At 46.4% G+C, this 14546-nt stretch overlaps 6 protein-coding genes across 6 annotated transcripts; 2 read left to right on the plus strand and 4 right to left on the minus strand.

The window, feature by feature from the left end:
* Positions 1–107: 107 nt before the first annotated feature.
* On the minus strand, positions 108–1808 carry AOL_s00076g631 (uncharacterized protein; the record flags this gene model as incomplete). Its single annotated transcript, XM_011123183.1, has 3 exons — positions 108–1307; positions 1361–1722; positions 1796–1808. 3 exons carry the CDS (start codon positions 1806–1808, stop codon positions 108–110), a joined length of 1575 nt encoding a protein of 524 aa, XP_011121485.1.
* Positions 1809–2240: 432 nt separating this feature from the next.
* Positions 2241–2855, minus strand: AOL_s00076g632 (uncharacterized protein; the record flags this gene model as incomplete). The annotated part of the gene is made up of 2 exons (XM_011123184.1): positions 2241–2586; positions 2704–2855. 2 exons carry the CDS (start codon positions 2853–2855, stop codon positions 2241–2243), a joined length of 498 nt encoding a protein of 165 aa, XP_011121486.1.
* Positions 2856–6160: 3305 nt separating this feature from the next.
* AOL_s00076g633 (uncharacterized protein) lies at positions 6161–8064 on the plus strand (the record flags this gene model as incomplete). The annotated part of the gene is made up of 2 exons (XM_011123185.1): positions 6161–6526; positions 6583–8064. The coding sequence occupies 2 exons, from the start codon at positions 6161–6163 to the stop codon at positions 8062–8064; spliced, it is 1848 nt and encodes a 615-aa protein (XP_011121487.1).
* Positions 8065–10309: 2245 nt separating this feature from the next.
* Positions 10310–11823, minus strand: AOL_s00076g634 (uncharacterized protein; the record flags this gene model as incomplete). The annotated part of the gene is made up of 5 exons (XM_011123186.1): positions 10310–10384; positions 10946–11284; positions 11344–11357; positions 11424–11678; positions 11742–11823. 5 exons carry the CDS (start codon positions 11821–11823, stop codon positions 10310–10312), a joined length of 765 nt encoding a protein of 254 aa, XP_011121488.1.
* Positions 11824–12116: 293 nt separating this feature from the next.
* Positions 12117–12737, minus strand: AOL_s00076g635 (uncharacterized protein; the record flags this gene model as incomplete). The annotated part of the gene is made up of 3 exons (XM_011123187.1): positions 12117–12279; positions 12336–12654; positions 12728–12737. 3 exons carry the CDS (start codon positions 12735–12737, stop codon positions 12117–12119), a joined length of 492 nt encoding a protein of 163 aa, XP_011121489.1.
* Positions 12738–13646: 909 nt separating this feature from the next.
* Positions 13647–14351, plus strand: AOL_s00076g636 (uncharacterized protein; the record flags this gene model as incomplete). Its single annotated transcript, XM_011123188.1, has 1 exon — positions 13647–14351. One exon carries the CDS (start codon positions 13647–13649, stop codon positions 14349–14351), a length of 705 nt encoding a protein of 234 aa, XP_011121490.1.
* Positions 14352–14546: the final 195 nt, after the last annotated feature.

A 14546-nucleotide genomic window follows, 5' to 3' on the forward strand; every position in this document is an offset into this window, starting at 1 on the left:
GTCGTCGAAATCATTCATAATGGGTACTTTTGAACATCCCCCCCTCAACGCCGGGTATAACATCGAAATCTTAGGTGTATGTAGTACATGGGATGCTAAGTGGAGCTCTATTCCATAACATCCGCATCGTTGCCCCATAGTCCTTCGATCTTGAATTCCTCCGCCCATTGAGTTACAATCTCCTTTGAGTCCTTCAGCTTGCCATCGGAAGTGACAGCGTCAGAACTACCGCTTGTTTCGACTTCTAACTTTGGTGCCTCGATCCAGCCGATGATTCTTCCATCTCTCCAGTCTGTGACCACTGCCCTAGCGGCACTTTCGATGTTTGGAACACCACCTTTGCCTAATCTACCCTTCTTCCTAGCTACATGGATTAAAAAGTCCATCGTGAGGTCTTTTTGCGAAAGCCCGGTGATCAAAGGTGGAAGTTGGTAAAGTTGGGTCAAGTGTTCAAGTTGGCCCGGTTTGTCAGCCAACCTCGAGAGAAGTAGAGTAACAGCAGGAATTGTGGTTTCTGGCATTTGTTTCGGTGGCAGGGCATTTAGTAGTGTCAGAGCGGCGGCGTCAATTTCCTTTCCGGGGAAAACAATACCCGGCGAGTCTAAGAGTTTGAGTTTCGAGTCCAATTTGACTTCGCGAACAGACGTAGTGACACCGGCTTCTGCACCAACAGGACAAGCCGTTTGAGTAGAACTACCTCTCGATAGGATTGCGTTGATGACAGATGATTTTCCAACGTTTGGATACCCTACCACACCGACGCTGATAGCTCGTTTCAATTGCTTCAGTTTAGCATAGGACTTGAGGGCGTTAACGACAGTCCTTGCTGTCGAAGCCGTTGTAAGGTCTTTGTGGTCGAATGTGTGGGCACCTGTGGCGGGTTTGCTCGCTTTGATTGGAAGAGTAGGGAAATATCTTCTGAGATGTACCAACCAGTCCTTGAGCACTTGTGTCGGAACCAAGTCAATTTTATTCAAAAGAAGTATGAGTCGCTTGGAGCCTAGGGAATCTGCACGGATTTGCTGCTCAATCGCTAACGATCTTGTTCCAATGGGGTCCCTGGCGTCTAGAACATATAACAAAACGTCTGCTGAAGATAGGACGGTTTGGAAGTGTTTCGAGAAGGATTTGAGAGAAGAATCCGGTCGGTTCGAGGTAATGGCGGCTGGGATAGAACGTGAAGGACCCTCGTTATCGTCATCATCGTCCATAGCGTCGTCGGAGTCGCCGTCGCCGTCGGCACCCTCAAATTGCCTAGCCCTAGCCCTCGCCGATGCTAACAGGGCAGCCATGGCATTCCCATTACTCTATAGAAGATTGTTAGTGTGCAATATGATAGATAGAGACAGTGCGACAATACCTGGCCAGCATCTTCACCCTCATCCATTTCCGAGAGTTCGCTTTCATCTTCTTCTTCCTCCTCGACATCCACCATATCATCTACATCAGACCCGTTTTCCTCAGCTGCTGTCGGTTTAGCAGCCTTCGACTTAGCCTCTTTTCGTTTTAGCTTCTCTTCCTCTTTCTGTCGTCTCCCCTCCTCTATCTCCTCTAGCATCTGCTCCTTGTACGGGAACATGTTTGGTATCCCGGGGTCTTTCTTTAGTCGACTTTTCCATGTGGGGTCCTTCTTCGACGCCTTGCGATCTTTTCTGGCCTTAGCTGCGACTTTCTTCTCGATCTTGTGCCTCAGCCGGACTGACACCCTCTTACTTTGTTTCTCTGTAGGTACAACCCAATTAGCCTGAGATTATTCATGATCCTAAATCCGGAGTGTGAGACAAAGAAAACTTACTTGGGCGAACCATTGTTGAGCAGTAGCGATGGGGTTCGGATGGTTAATTGATTGGGCAGAAGCTGTGGTTTCTTCTGCTTGTCGATGGTGGTGTCTGGTCAGTCGCAGTAACTCGACGAAAAAAAAAAATTCTGAGGTTCTTGTCGGGCCAAAGCGCACGCCAAGCCCGGCAACATCTCGCTAATGACTGGCTGCAGACCTCTTGCAACGCATCCCCGGTTTGTCGACACAAACAACTCCACGCGCCCTGGTGGAGACATATATTATTGCATCGCATCGCTTATATTGCACTTCACTAAACCTTCATGATCTGATACCAATGCACACCGACATCGATATCTGCCGGCCCCGAAATGAGGAAGTATGTACATACATGCCTATATAAGACTAACTATCTATATACTTGGCTATCTAGGGACTGTTGACTGACTATCCAGAATTCAGACTAAGATATAGATGTGCTCCACAGCACGGCTGCAACCGCAGGGACCAGCATCATTATGGCGACACCACCCCAGACAAGATTGCTGATATCCCGTTTCTTACGCTCTTCTTCTGCCTTCTGGCGAAATGACTTAGCTCGTTCAGCTAATTCTTCAGGCGAGAACGGCTTAATTGATCTTTCAATTTCCTGCTGCAGCTTCGTTATCTCCTGCGCTCTTAATCCGGCCGGGGTCGATTTCAGGTCATCCCTTTGCTCCTTCAACTTCTGCAAATCGGTCTGCAATTTCTGAAGCAGCGTCTCTTCTGATTTCAGATTCTCCTGCTCTTCATCAGACAGCACGTGTCGTCTAGAGCAGTTTCAAGATCAGCCACCTGCGCTTGCATATTTGATCTCGCAAACAATTTAGATGTAATCGGCATGTGCATTAGCTAAAGCTATTGCGCCGTAGTGACCTGACCAGTACCTTGATTTTAGTTCTCTAATGCATCTACCACTACTCTCGATGGGCTCCTCAAGGTTCCATATCGACCGGGTCAACCGCTCCAGTTCATTCTGGTATGCTGCCCCCTCGGTTCTAGTGCCGGAGTCCGCGAATCGCCCATTCGCTTGGGCCATAATGAGGCGTACGCACGTATGCAGGTCTTGATCCACCGTGGGGTGAAAAATATGTTACAGCTCGTCAAGATTACCTGTGGAATTCTGAAATCGATTAAAGCAACCTGTCCCGATCTGGTTGATCGCTTCGAATGTCGAGGGCTTTGAACTAAAAGGCGGAACTCTGGCTGACAAAATATGATATGACACGACATAATGGAGCTGAATTGAATGAATTAGTTATGCTGCAGGACTAAGCCATCTTTGGAATCTTGGCTTTACGGGATTTCCCTGTATGCATGGTGAATCCGACCAAACACATTTGCATTTGGACCCTGACAACCATATAAGGTTAAAGCCATCTGCTGCGCCGGTGTAACAATTTTTCTTTTCGAAGCAATGAGCATGAAGAGATGGACGAAGATGGTTGCACACAGGAAGCATCGCATACATTATATTGAGGATGAGACCAAACAACCAACCCCACATCAAGTTCCCTCGAGCCGTGTTTGCCGATACGATGATGTGGGATACATGTCTCTGATAGACGAATCAAAGTCTGGTTCAGTCACCCAACAGCGTCAAACGTATGGCCATGAAGCAATGCCGTGCTCCCTGAGTTGGACCTGCCACCGTCGTAGGCCAAGTTCTCGCCGACCGAACCACACCAAATACCTCCAGGTAAAAAAGAGATACAGGATCTGATATGATACAAGTTAGAGTTATCGTTGGTATCGAGCTGTCAAAGCAAACCCCTTCGAAAGGTGTCCGCGATTAAATTGCACCTAACATTCTTCTATTGGAGGAATGTCCGCCTAGTTACTATATCACCAGAATTCTGAATTCCCCCAAAAGACCGAGATCTAGGAAATATGCGGAGGACTCGATAAGAAGAAAGCGAAAATATTTGATCGCCAGTTTCTATTACGATTGTGCCTAGAATCATTTTGCAAGCTGTGGACTGGTTATGAAGGCCGAAGGCGTCCATTAATTTTCTTTCGCCATATGCTGATCCAACCGCAAATAGAACTGGAAGACCAGTCCCCCCCAAAAGTGGGCATCGCGCTGTTGTTCCGTGTCCCGGAGCCAGGGGTAATCCAGCCATTGAGGTAGCAATGGGTGGGGCTTTTCGGGCTGGTTCCAACTCTTCACCTTTGAAGCCCGGCGAACAGGGGTCGGGAAACTATGCTGTTGCAGAACCGAACGGGTTCAAATTGAGATCATGGACCCTGGTCAAGCGAGGCACACTTTAGTTTCCTGGAATTCCAGAATCGATTCCCCCACCACTGCATCAAGAGCATCTTTGGGAAAGCTAGATCGAGGAGAGCACATTCCCCATCGCTAAATTTCACCATGATCCTCAAGCTTATGACGAAAAGCACAGGAGGCAGGTTAATTCTGAAAGATTATATTCACAGGAGGCTGTAGGCACCTACCATGCACATGATACTTGCAGACGAAGATAAATCGAAAATCTGAAGAACAGGCTTCAACGAAGACCCCTACGTTAAAACCAAAAATTTGCTAATTTCTCGAGGATGAGTGTCATCTAACCATTCCTCAGAAGTCACGAAATTCGACCCTGTAACCCAACACCAAACTGAGGCATCCTGTGGGTCTATACTGGCCAATGTTAACGCAGATCTTGGGTGGGAAGCCCTTGTTGCAGTTGGTTCACTGGTAGGCTTAGAGAAGGAAGAAAAAAAACAAAGGAGAAGCTTCACACATACGAAGCCAAGATTCTCCAAATTCGGTCTCTGCAAGGTACAGAAATTCGAAAGAGAGGAGGGCAAAACAGTGTGCTTGCTAGGTTTCCCGAAGCCGCGCAACTAGGCCAGAACCACGCCTATCAGAGAAGCTTGCCTGTCTCTCGAGATGATGGTGGTTGTGACTCGGACTTTTTTTAGGAGTAGGGCCCAGTAGAAGGAATATATTAATCTCTCGACCCTCCCCGGAAATCCCAGTTTTCTTCATCCCTCAGGCTCACGAACTCCTCTCATTTTTTGTCACAACGTTAACATCGATCTAGTCTCTCCTTTCCTTCAAAAATCCAAGCATCGATATCTGTTGTTCATCTTTTTCAGTTCTCGCCTCACGACAGTCATTCCCTTTACTGCTAACGGCCTAACAATCTCGCAATCAACAGTACTCGAAAGAAACGGACGTCAATATCAATACGCAAAGTGTTTATCTGATTAGATTGCAACATTCTTACCATTTGAAAAGTTACCGAACATCGGCGCACCCAAGGTTGTCAAATAGTTGTCAAAGAGTTTGCCTATTTGTGAAACGACTCCACTGGTACCTGCATTCGGTCCTGCACAGTCCGACCCACAGGCAAGCGGAAGCTTTGACCACACGGGCGTCTAGATATCAATTCAAAGAGATAGTAATATCACGTGTGGGTGGTTAATTTGTCATAGAAATCATAGTCTGCATAAGGTACGAAAGGCTTTTTTCGTTTTATCCATATCTGACAGTTGTTCCAATCCGTTTCTGCTTTTATCCGAAACGAAGATTACATCACAGCAGAGCGGGTGCATTTCGCGAATTCGCTGTTATGTCTCTGCGCGGAAGCTGTACAACCCTGTTCCTTGATCGGGCGAGAAACGTGCATGCTGTTCCTTGTTGGTGCCGATGCCGATGTCTTCGAGGTTTGCAACGTTTGTACAACGAAACGAAGCAACAGTTGCCGGCATGGTCAGCCAACATGGCCTAAAAATCGCCCCATGCCCATGCGATACTAGCCTGAGAATCGCATGGAGTATTACATCATGAAGAATAAAAGCCCATGGCGCAACCCATGAACTCGATTCGATTCTACCGACCGGTAGTTCAAAGTTCTAGTTCTTCCCCTTGGCTTCCATAGATCCCATCTACAACGCACATCGACAGGTGGCGAATGAAACTCGTTTCAGAATTGTAGATCTGGCGCCCCAACGTTACGCTGTTGGTCAAATACCTGCGCGATCGCGGGTGGATGACATTTTGCTTACTCCTGCGCATACATTTCATTCCTGTTACATCCAAGCAATGAGGAAGGGGGGGCGAAAGGAATGACGACTCGACTCGCTAACACGGTTCAACGTTTCGATGCATTAGGAATACCGTCAAAGGTTTATCCTTAGCGTCCCTCTAAGACACAAGACTATCCAATCCAAGCCGCTTTATATAGGACAGCTTGGGGTCTAATTTCCTCCAAGAAGCTCCATTGGCTAAGAAGGGTACCTTGCATTCAAAACGACATCATAGTTACTTGTTGAAGAAGAAACTATACAAGTGATCTTCAATCCCAGGAACCGACTGTGTGCTTCCAAGTCTAAGACATGGAGGCCCTCCCTTATGATAACAAAGGCTTGATGCCTTCCCAAAACCCCAATGTTCCCGTCAGATCCGATGTCCACGTAACCCAAGGACCTTCTCCCCAACATTTAAATGTCCCAAGACATCCGGCTGCAACCTCTGGCCCACACATCGAGACATTCATTGGCAACAATTTCCCAGTTATTCCTCGATTCACACCTCCAGTTTCTGGGCCCAGCGAGGAGAGCGTTAAAGAGCCTCGTCGTTTTAAATGCAGCCGAGAACAGACTCTTGCTCTCGAAAGATTATACCAACAGTGCCCCAAACCAAACCAAGCTACTAAAAGGGATCTAGCTCACGCTATTAACCTTTCCCCCACTCGAGTTAATGTGAGTATATCCATCTGTTATCTAATTTGATTGTGTTTTTCTAACACCCTTCTTAGATTTGGTTCCAAAACCGAAGGCACAGGGCTAAGAAGCATAAGGAGATCCAAGAGGCCAAGATGGCACAGATTTTAGAAACCGCAGGTCGGGAACGCATGGCAAAGATCGCTCTCGGTGGTGTCCCTATGGCATTATCGGAGTCTTCTATATCTGATTTGGAAACACCAACTTCTACTACATCTACACAGTCTTCTCTCCCACTACTAACAACAGAATTTAACCCTGCAAGCTCTACAAGCACCTCTCCACTCTACTCATCTTCTAAAGAAGCTGCCGCCGCCTCCCTCGCAAGATCTATTGCTATCGCCAGTGCATATGCTTCTTCATATGAGGGAGAGGGTGTTCCTCAAGCTTATCACGCTGGCGCCGCCTCCTATGATGGCCCCCCACCACAAAACTATTCACTTGATCCATACGACCCAAATTTCTACCCAGTGTCTAACTTCTCCGACTGGGGCTCTTCCTCCTACAACTCCTCTGTCTCCTATACACCAACTCCGGCTGGACAGCGTGAAGACCCTTTTGAATTCGACAACATGTCGGCAATGAACTCTCCATATCATAATGCACCCCTTTCTGGTGTCCCACCTGTTTTTCAGGACGACTACTCCGCCTTTGCAGCTGCCGTGCAGATGAACTCCCTGCCCAAGACTATAAACATGAGCCTCAAGTCACGACCTGTTCCTAGTGGATTAGTCCTCAAGAATACCGACCGACCGGCACTTTCTCGAGTGGCTACTTGCCCAGATCTTTCAAATGTTGAAAACATTTCGATGCAACAAACACACAGACCAATGCATACATCATCAGAAGCCTCTTCGCCAGTTCTCGAGAACGGCCACAAGCAACTAGCTGCTCAAGGTATGGAAAGGTCTCAGTCATACACTGAGCGACCATCTCTACAGCAAGAAATTGCCCTTCGACGCCTTCGACCTATGCCACCTTCCCTTGGACCGAACGCTCGGACCCAGCGCATCTTCCATGGCAAAATCAATGGACCTCATTCTGCACACGGAACTCCACTTCCAACGCCACCTTCGGATGCCGATTTTGGTAATGCTACAGTTCAGCACAAACTCAATAGGAAGCCCTCGGACCTCTCCAAAGAACACACTCCAGATGTTCCAGACCTCGAGAGCGATGGCGGCTTTACCAATGAGGATGCACCCATTAAGCAAAACCTTGCCTCGCCACCCCCTACCCCTGAGACGGCGGGGTTGGCAGCAGTTAATGGGTCTTTCAAAAAAGAGTCCTCGGATCAACAATATACTAATTTTACAAAGATGCTCGAGCAAAGCTCTCCTATTGTTCCTACTGCCGCCTTCGACGGCCATTCCAACTTCCAGCCAAATGTTGAACACTGGATCAACGGTCACCCACAACCTTACTGGGCTTCTCACGGCCAATCCGACAACGTCAACTATGATATGTCTCATCAATCCCAGCTGGCCTATGGGATGCATGACGGCCGACAACACTAGACTCAAGTATCGTACACTACTCCTTCATTTTGTTTCTCATTTCTTATCGAGCATTTTTAGCGTTTCATTTTGCTCTGAGTTTCAAAAAAATCCCGACTTCCGTTATTTCCTTTGTTATATTTGGTTTTTACAAGTGATAACTGGCGCAAACTGTGGTTGCTTTCTTCTTTGCATTTTTGATTATCTTTCGCTACTGGTTTGGGGTGATTGGTGTTTTACAGCTTCCGACAGGCAACTGTCACTTGTTTCCCCGCTCTTGATTTTTATTACAACAAAATATGCTTTGTAGTTTAGTTTTTCCTTACTCGTTTTCTCTTTACCCGGATGTTGCTGAGACAGTGACTACACTGCTCTCCTGTATAGGCCTTGGAGCCCTACTAGCCCATCTGAAGATTTTAATCCTCTCTTACAAAAAATTATCTATAGCTACTGTGGATATAGTTTAAAAAAAACATAATAGAATGAACCCTGTTTTATCTTGGGAAACTGTCTTTGAAGTCTCTGTAATAGCGTATCAAGATCGAGATTCTACCATGCGTATTCCTAGCAGGTAATCTTCACCTTCGGTTTCTTCCCTTCAAATAGGAAATATATTACCGTTCCATATGATAATATACTCATCACATGCGAAATAAGATGACTTGCACCGGTCCAGTTTAACGAGTCATTTTTGAGGAAGCCTTATACCCTATAGTAACGTCGTGGTAAGTCACACCAGTCCCACTTCTTTACCCAATCGCCAACTTCGATCGTGAGATGAGCTTATTCCTCCTGCTGGAACCTCTCAGTTCTCCCAGGACCATGGACAGGCAGCTTCGCCCCCTTCTTGCCCTTGTCGGACCAGGTGCGATAATTATAATCAGCCAAAACCGTTAATTAACGGTATACGAAGCTCTGGGATTTTCTTCTTGCCTTCTCAGTGCCCCTCGTCCAATGGAACAGGTCCGCCCCTCGAAGCCCCTCATTTTTGGGGAACATTTCATGAGAAAGAAAGAAAAAATAAAATAAAAATGCTCTTTTTGATCCTTTCCCCATGTTAATGCAATGTGGGTCGATGATGTCCCCCTCGAGATTCGCCCATGACCGAGATAATCTCGTGACCCCCTATTATTTCGGATTACTATGTCTAGACTAGTCTGGCATCTCAACCTCCAATGGCAATTCTCCTCGACACGGGGATGGATCACCACAATCGTGGGTTTGTATCACTATCACATTACAAATTTACCATCTACATCCCCCCCAGGAAAAGAAGCCCCATAGTCAATCCACCTTTAAACCTAGAACTATTTGCCACTAGTATGAAATGGCTGTAGATGTCTCTTTTTTTGGTGACATTTATTTTATTTTTCAACTTGAAATGGAAACCGAAAAAAAAGGATACCGAGTGTCTCGAATTTAAATTCAACTTGTTGGATTTCATTTCGTGATTTGCCGCAGTGGACATCCGTGCGAGAGTAGACTAGTTGCCGGCTCCCCAACCGTGCCCCCGGGACTAATGAGATTTCATCGAAGTAAGCGGAGATCCAAATAGAAAGAGAAAAGGGAAAAAAAAATTCGCCTGAACCTGTTGCAAATCTCTGACTAAACCTACTCTAGCTAATGATAGAGCTCGCATCGTTATTCCGTGTTTTGGGGCAAGTTTTTTTTTTCGGATTTTCGGTAAGTATCAAAATTAAGGTATAGTTGCCAGTCATTAGTGCTGTCTCGCCTGCTTCAATCTTATCTTCGGGAAACTCGGACGGGCGCTTATGCTAGATTCCGTCTTTCGCGGTTGAGCTTCCTGCAGTAGCATTGATGCATGATGTATAAGGCATCCTTTTCGGCTTGTCGAAAGGGGCCTGAGCGCACTTGGGATCCTTTCTTTACCGTGTACTAGGTCCCGTGTCTGCGCGTTTTGTGGGCGTTGCATTTCCAATCAGGATTATATTGATATCTAAACGGCAAGGTCGACAACCTCAGCTCCGGAACGGTCGCCGGGACTGTCGAGTTGTCTCCTGCGGTCGAGACTCCGAACCGACCTGGTGCATTACCGTCCCTGCATAAATCAAACCCCAAAACACTATTCAGAAAATGGCAATTTATGAGATGAAAATGGGAGGCCCGTTACATCTAGCGGAAACAAGCCCTCCGAAACGGCAATGTCAGGGAAAACCATCCTATTCTTTTTTTTTCTTTCTTCTCGCATACAAATCAAAACGGTAGAGTTGTAACCGACGTCATTTCTTAGGACCCGGAAATACACCTAATTTTGTCCCTCGCCTTCAATTTTTAGTTCGATTCCTTCTGCCTCGCAGGCTTTTCTGACATATTCTACCACCTAAAACCCACGCGACATTCCCCATTAGCTTCAGATTGCTCAAGAATTGTGTAATCGATACATCGTGGAATGCGAGAAAATAACATAAAATCCCCAACCTCAACGGTCTCGCCGCCCCCGTTGCAACCGTAGTAAACGTTATAGGCCTCGGCCTAAATTGCGAACTTTTTCCTTTTTTTTTCTTTTCTTTTGGTCTTGTCTCGTCTTCGATTTATGAACCCCCCTTGCTCGTCGTAATTTCTTGACGATCGGTTCCCATCACAAGAAGTTTACGGAGTATTAAAACACGCCTCATAATGACCACCACTGGGATATGGCCGTAGGCCACATTAAGCACAAAAATGTGGAAATTTGACAGGAATGGGAATCCCGGGGGGCAAGGCTCCCATTCTTCCGATGTCACGGGATAAAACGGGGTTAATTGTCGAGGGGGAGGGGAAGGGAGGTCGGTCTTCGGAAAGAGGCTTGGGAAATGGAAAAACCTGTCGCCGGGAAATCCGAGACGAATAATGAAAAAAAAAAAAAAAGGAAAAGGAAAAGGAAAGGAAAGGTGCTACTAACCTGCTTATCACGTTCCGATGCTCCAAGAACTTCATACCAGAGCTTGCCATCATCGTCTTTCCTATCCTGTTCTGCTCCAGCTCTTAGAAGCTCCACCACAACGTCCCCATGGCCTTCAGCCATGGCGTGGTGCAGTGGCGTTTGGTTCGATGTGTCCGAAGTATTTAAGGGGGAACCATGCTGGATTAGGAGTTTCGCGATGGGCACGGAGCCAATAGCTGCGGCCCGGTGGAGGGGTAGCTGGGAACGATTGTCGCGGATACGGGCTGAAGCTCCATTTGCAAGAAGGAGCTTCACTGTTTCTAGGTGATTCTTGGACGTGGCGAAGTGGAGCGCCGTCTAGGAACTTGATGTTAGATCATGCATGAATGTATCGAGGAATCAAGCGTCGGACCAACCTGCCCGGTATTCGCTACACACGGTAAGACATGTTAGTACAGAGTAGTCGGAGCTCATTTCGTAGATGTGATGACTTTACTTTTCTGATTCACGTCGGCATCTCTCTTGATGAGCTTTCCGACAAGAGTATCGTTTCCGGTACTAGCAGCAATGTGGAGTACGGTCCAGCCCGAAGAATCCGTCTCATCAACATCTAAACCCTTTACGAGTAGTAGTTGGTCCACTATCTCATCATGGGAGCCCGAAGCCGCCCAGTGTATAGGCAAACGCTCATCCTCATCCTTTTTTAGCGCATCTTTGAGATGCGATGCGAGCAGGGATTCGACAAGTTGAGCTAACGGTCCAGAACTTAGCTATGGGTCCGTTCTACGGGTAATCGGCTTTGAAGATAACTTACTTTTACCTTCCCTAGCGGCATCATGCAGAGGGAATTTTACTCTCTCGTCACCTATCGCTCTCGCTTGTGATGTTGCGGACATGTTGATTTGTGGGGTTGAGTTGTCGTCGGAAGAAGGTTGGGTAGACGCGGCAAAGCGAAACGTGAAATGTTAGAGCTTAAGCTTACAAGGTGGGTCTTTTTCGGGGAAAAAAATAGGATCCAGGATAAACAGTTGAAAACGATAAAAAAAAACAAGGGCCGTCGATTATAAATGGTCTACAACAGTAGTCATATATTCGGGTATCAAGATGAAAAGTAAATGGCATTGCATTCGCGCAATATCAAGATGAAGATGTCTCGTGATTCGGAAGGCTCAGTACCTACGAGACTGTTCTAACCGCTTCTGTTCAAAATCTTGTTCATATGGTCCGATGCATTGGAGTAAGTTGTCTCCAGATAGGTTTGCCTCTTCTTTAGACCTTTGATATCCTCTTCCAAGGTGTTTCTTTCCGTCTCTAGACGCTTCTTGACTTTAGATGTATCCTCTTGGATGAACCTATGACCCATGTTAGCTCAAGATAGATGTATCAGGTGATCCTCCAGGTGGCTAACATTTTCCCGACGCCTTCGTAGACTTTGGTAGAAGCTGGCAGTGAGCTCAGTTCTGACTCTGTAAGCTGTATCATGCGAGTGTCTCGCTGCTTTGATGTGATTTGGGACTTGACCACCGTCAGCTGCTGCTGGGACAGGATGGCCTGGGTCTCGATCTCTTGTAGGACCTGCAGGTACTCGTCAGTAAACTGGTTTCCATTCGGGCTTATTTGGAGGTACCTGCCTTCTGCAAAGCCTGGTTTGATATCGACATCTTGGATGGTTCCTTGTGCTTTGAAATGAATGAAGATGTTGACTCGTGAGAGCTGGAGCTGTTGTTCTATGAAGTTTCCCAATTTGTGAGGGGTCCAAATGCAACAGAACCAACACACAACCAACTAATACAACCAAACTGGTTGACATTGCATATTCGTAAACCAAATTCTACACCTCAAAACCCATTGTTCAACAGTAACAAGTGGTTTTTTTTTAGAGTCTTGCCTGGAGATACTCCGTTGTTTCGGCTTCTCGGGCTTGCTCACGCTCGGTATTAAAGCTGTCAGGCGGCTGCCGTTCAGGTCAAATTTATGAGGCATCGAATGTGCAATGACATCCATATATCCATAAACAGTAGTATTTGGTTTACGGAATTGACAAGATAAAAATGTTGATTATAACGTACTACATAAATGTAAGTCCGCAGCTAGACTCAAGCCAATGACGGTGGCTGGTTAAAACCCCAAACTGAACGTACTTACATGCGTTTACAACTGCACCAGATCTATCGTCCACAATTGAGTTCGGGCTACAGGAAGGCGCAAACCACACTTTAGCGCCGTACAGAATTGAAGATAGTCGTAAGTTTTGCGTGAGTACAAGATATGGATTTATAGTAAGTATATATATATGGGTGTGTATGTAGCTCTATTTCACTATCCCCATGCATCCCTCAGTAACCAGGTCAGTGAGCACGAGATCAGTTGTAATGTATAAAACATCCAAAACCTTCTCTCTGGTTCTAAGACTCTTCAACATCTCCACTACTTCAACCATCCCTCATCGTTTCGACACCCACTCTTTAGTACTTAATCTATTTTGCCAGAATACCTCTTAACTGCTTACATCCCAATCGTTTAAGGTCTCTAAAGCGTCACCTCCCGGAGGCTTCTCCCCCACCATAAGCTATAGCCTCGATCTGAGATTTAAACTCATACATAACCACTCATACCAGCTTCAAGGAGGACTCTTCGCCCATTTAATCAGTACTTACCCTCCTGCTTATCATAACTCATATAAACAAAGAAGAAAATAAGAAGAAGAAGAAGAAAAAGCATGTCCCAAATCTTCCGCCCTCCCAACATCCAAATCCTCGCCTACAAAACCTTTAGCATAAACTCACAAGCCTCAGTCCCCGACGGAGTTCCCCTCGTCTGTGGAGGCTTCCTATACATGAATGACCCCCTGAGCGATCAATCCGATACCGCCGGGATAAAATGTAGTCTAAAGGACATTCCACCATCGATCATGGCAATAGCATCTGCTGAGATGCGACATATTAAACAATCAGAAAGGGATGTTAGGGTGGAATGGATCACCGACGACAGGGTTTACGTTAAAGAACCAACGTTCACATTTGGGATGGTCAAAATCAAAAATCCTGATATCGAGATGTTGGGGTCGCTTCACGTGCCCACTAGCCCTAGTGTCTGTATCTGTAAGGGAAGGGATTCCGAACGATCACGGTCTGATTCTAAAGTTCCAAACGATGAAGATGTGGCGATGGGATCTAATATTGATCCTAGTGCTACTCCGTTATCCCATGTTCAGGGTTCAACTCTTGTCGACGCTCAGAACCAAGATATTTTAGGACATGATGGGTCGGCTGTTCCTGCGCAGGGTAAAGGGATAAAGCAGGATAAAGACCATGTCAACGGACTTACTAGATCGTCATCCTCATCGACGGCGGGTTATTCAAATAAACAATATCCGGATGGAGCATTCGACTATACGAAAATAAAGTACGAAGATGAGGCTTAAGCCGGTTGTACTTTCAACAAGGACAGTCTGGGAGAGAGATAGTGAAGAAAGGATAGGTGGATCCTATGCTACTTGATGGAGCTGAGAAAACAGGGTGCTTGATTAATGTAACGGGTATCCGTACTTGTGTTTGTGCTTGGGCGAGGTTTTGATATCATTATGCTGGCGATTGGTGCATGAGTGCTTTCCTTCATT

Source organism: Orbilia oligospora (assembly GCF_000225545.1).
Source record: "Orbilia oligospora ATCC 24927 unplaced genomic scaffold scaffold00076, whole genome shotgun sequence".
Classification (NCBI taxonomy): domain Eukaryota; kingdom Fungi; phylum Ascomycota; class Orbiliomycetes; order Orbiliales; family Orbiliaceae; genus Orbilia; species Orbilia oligospora.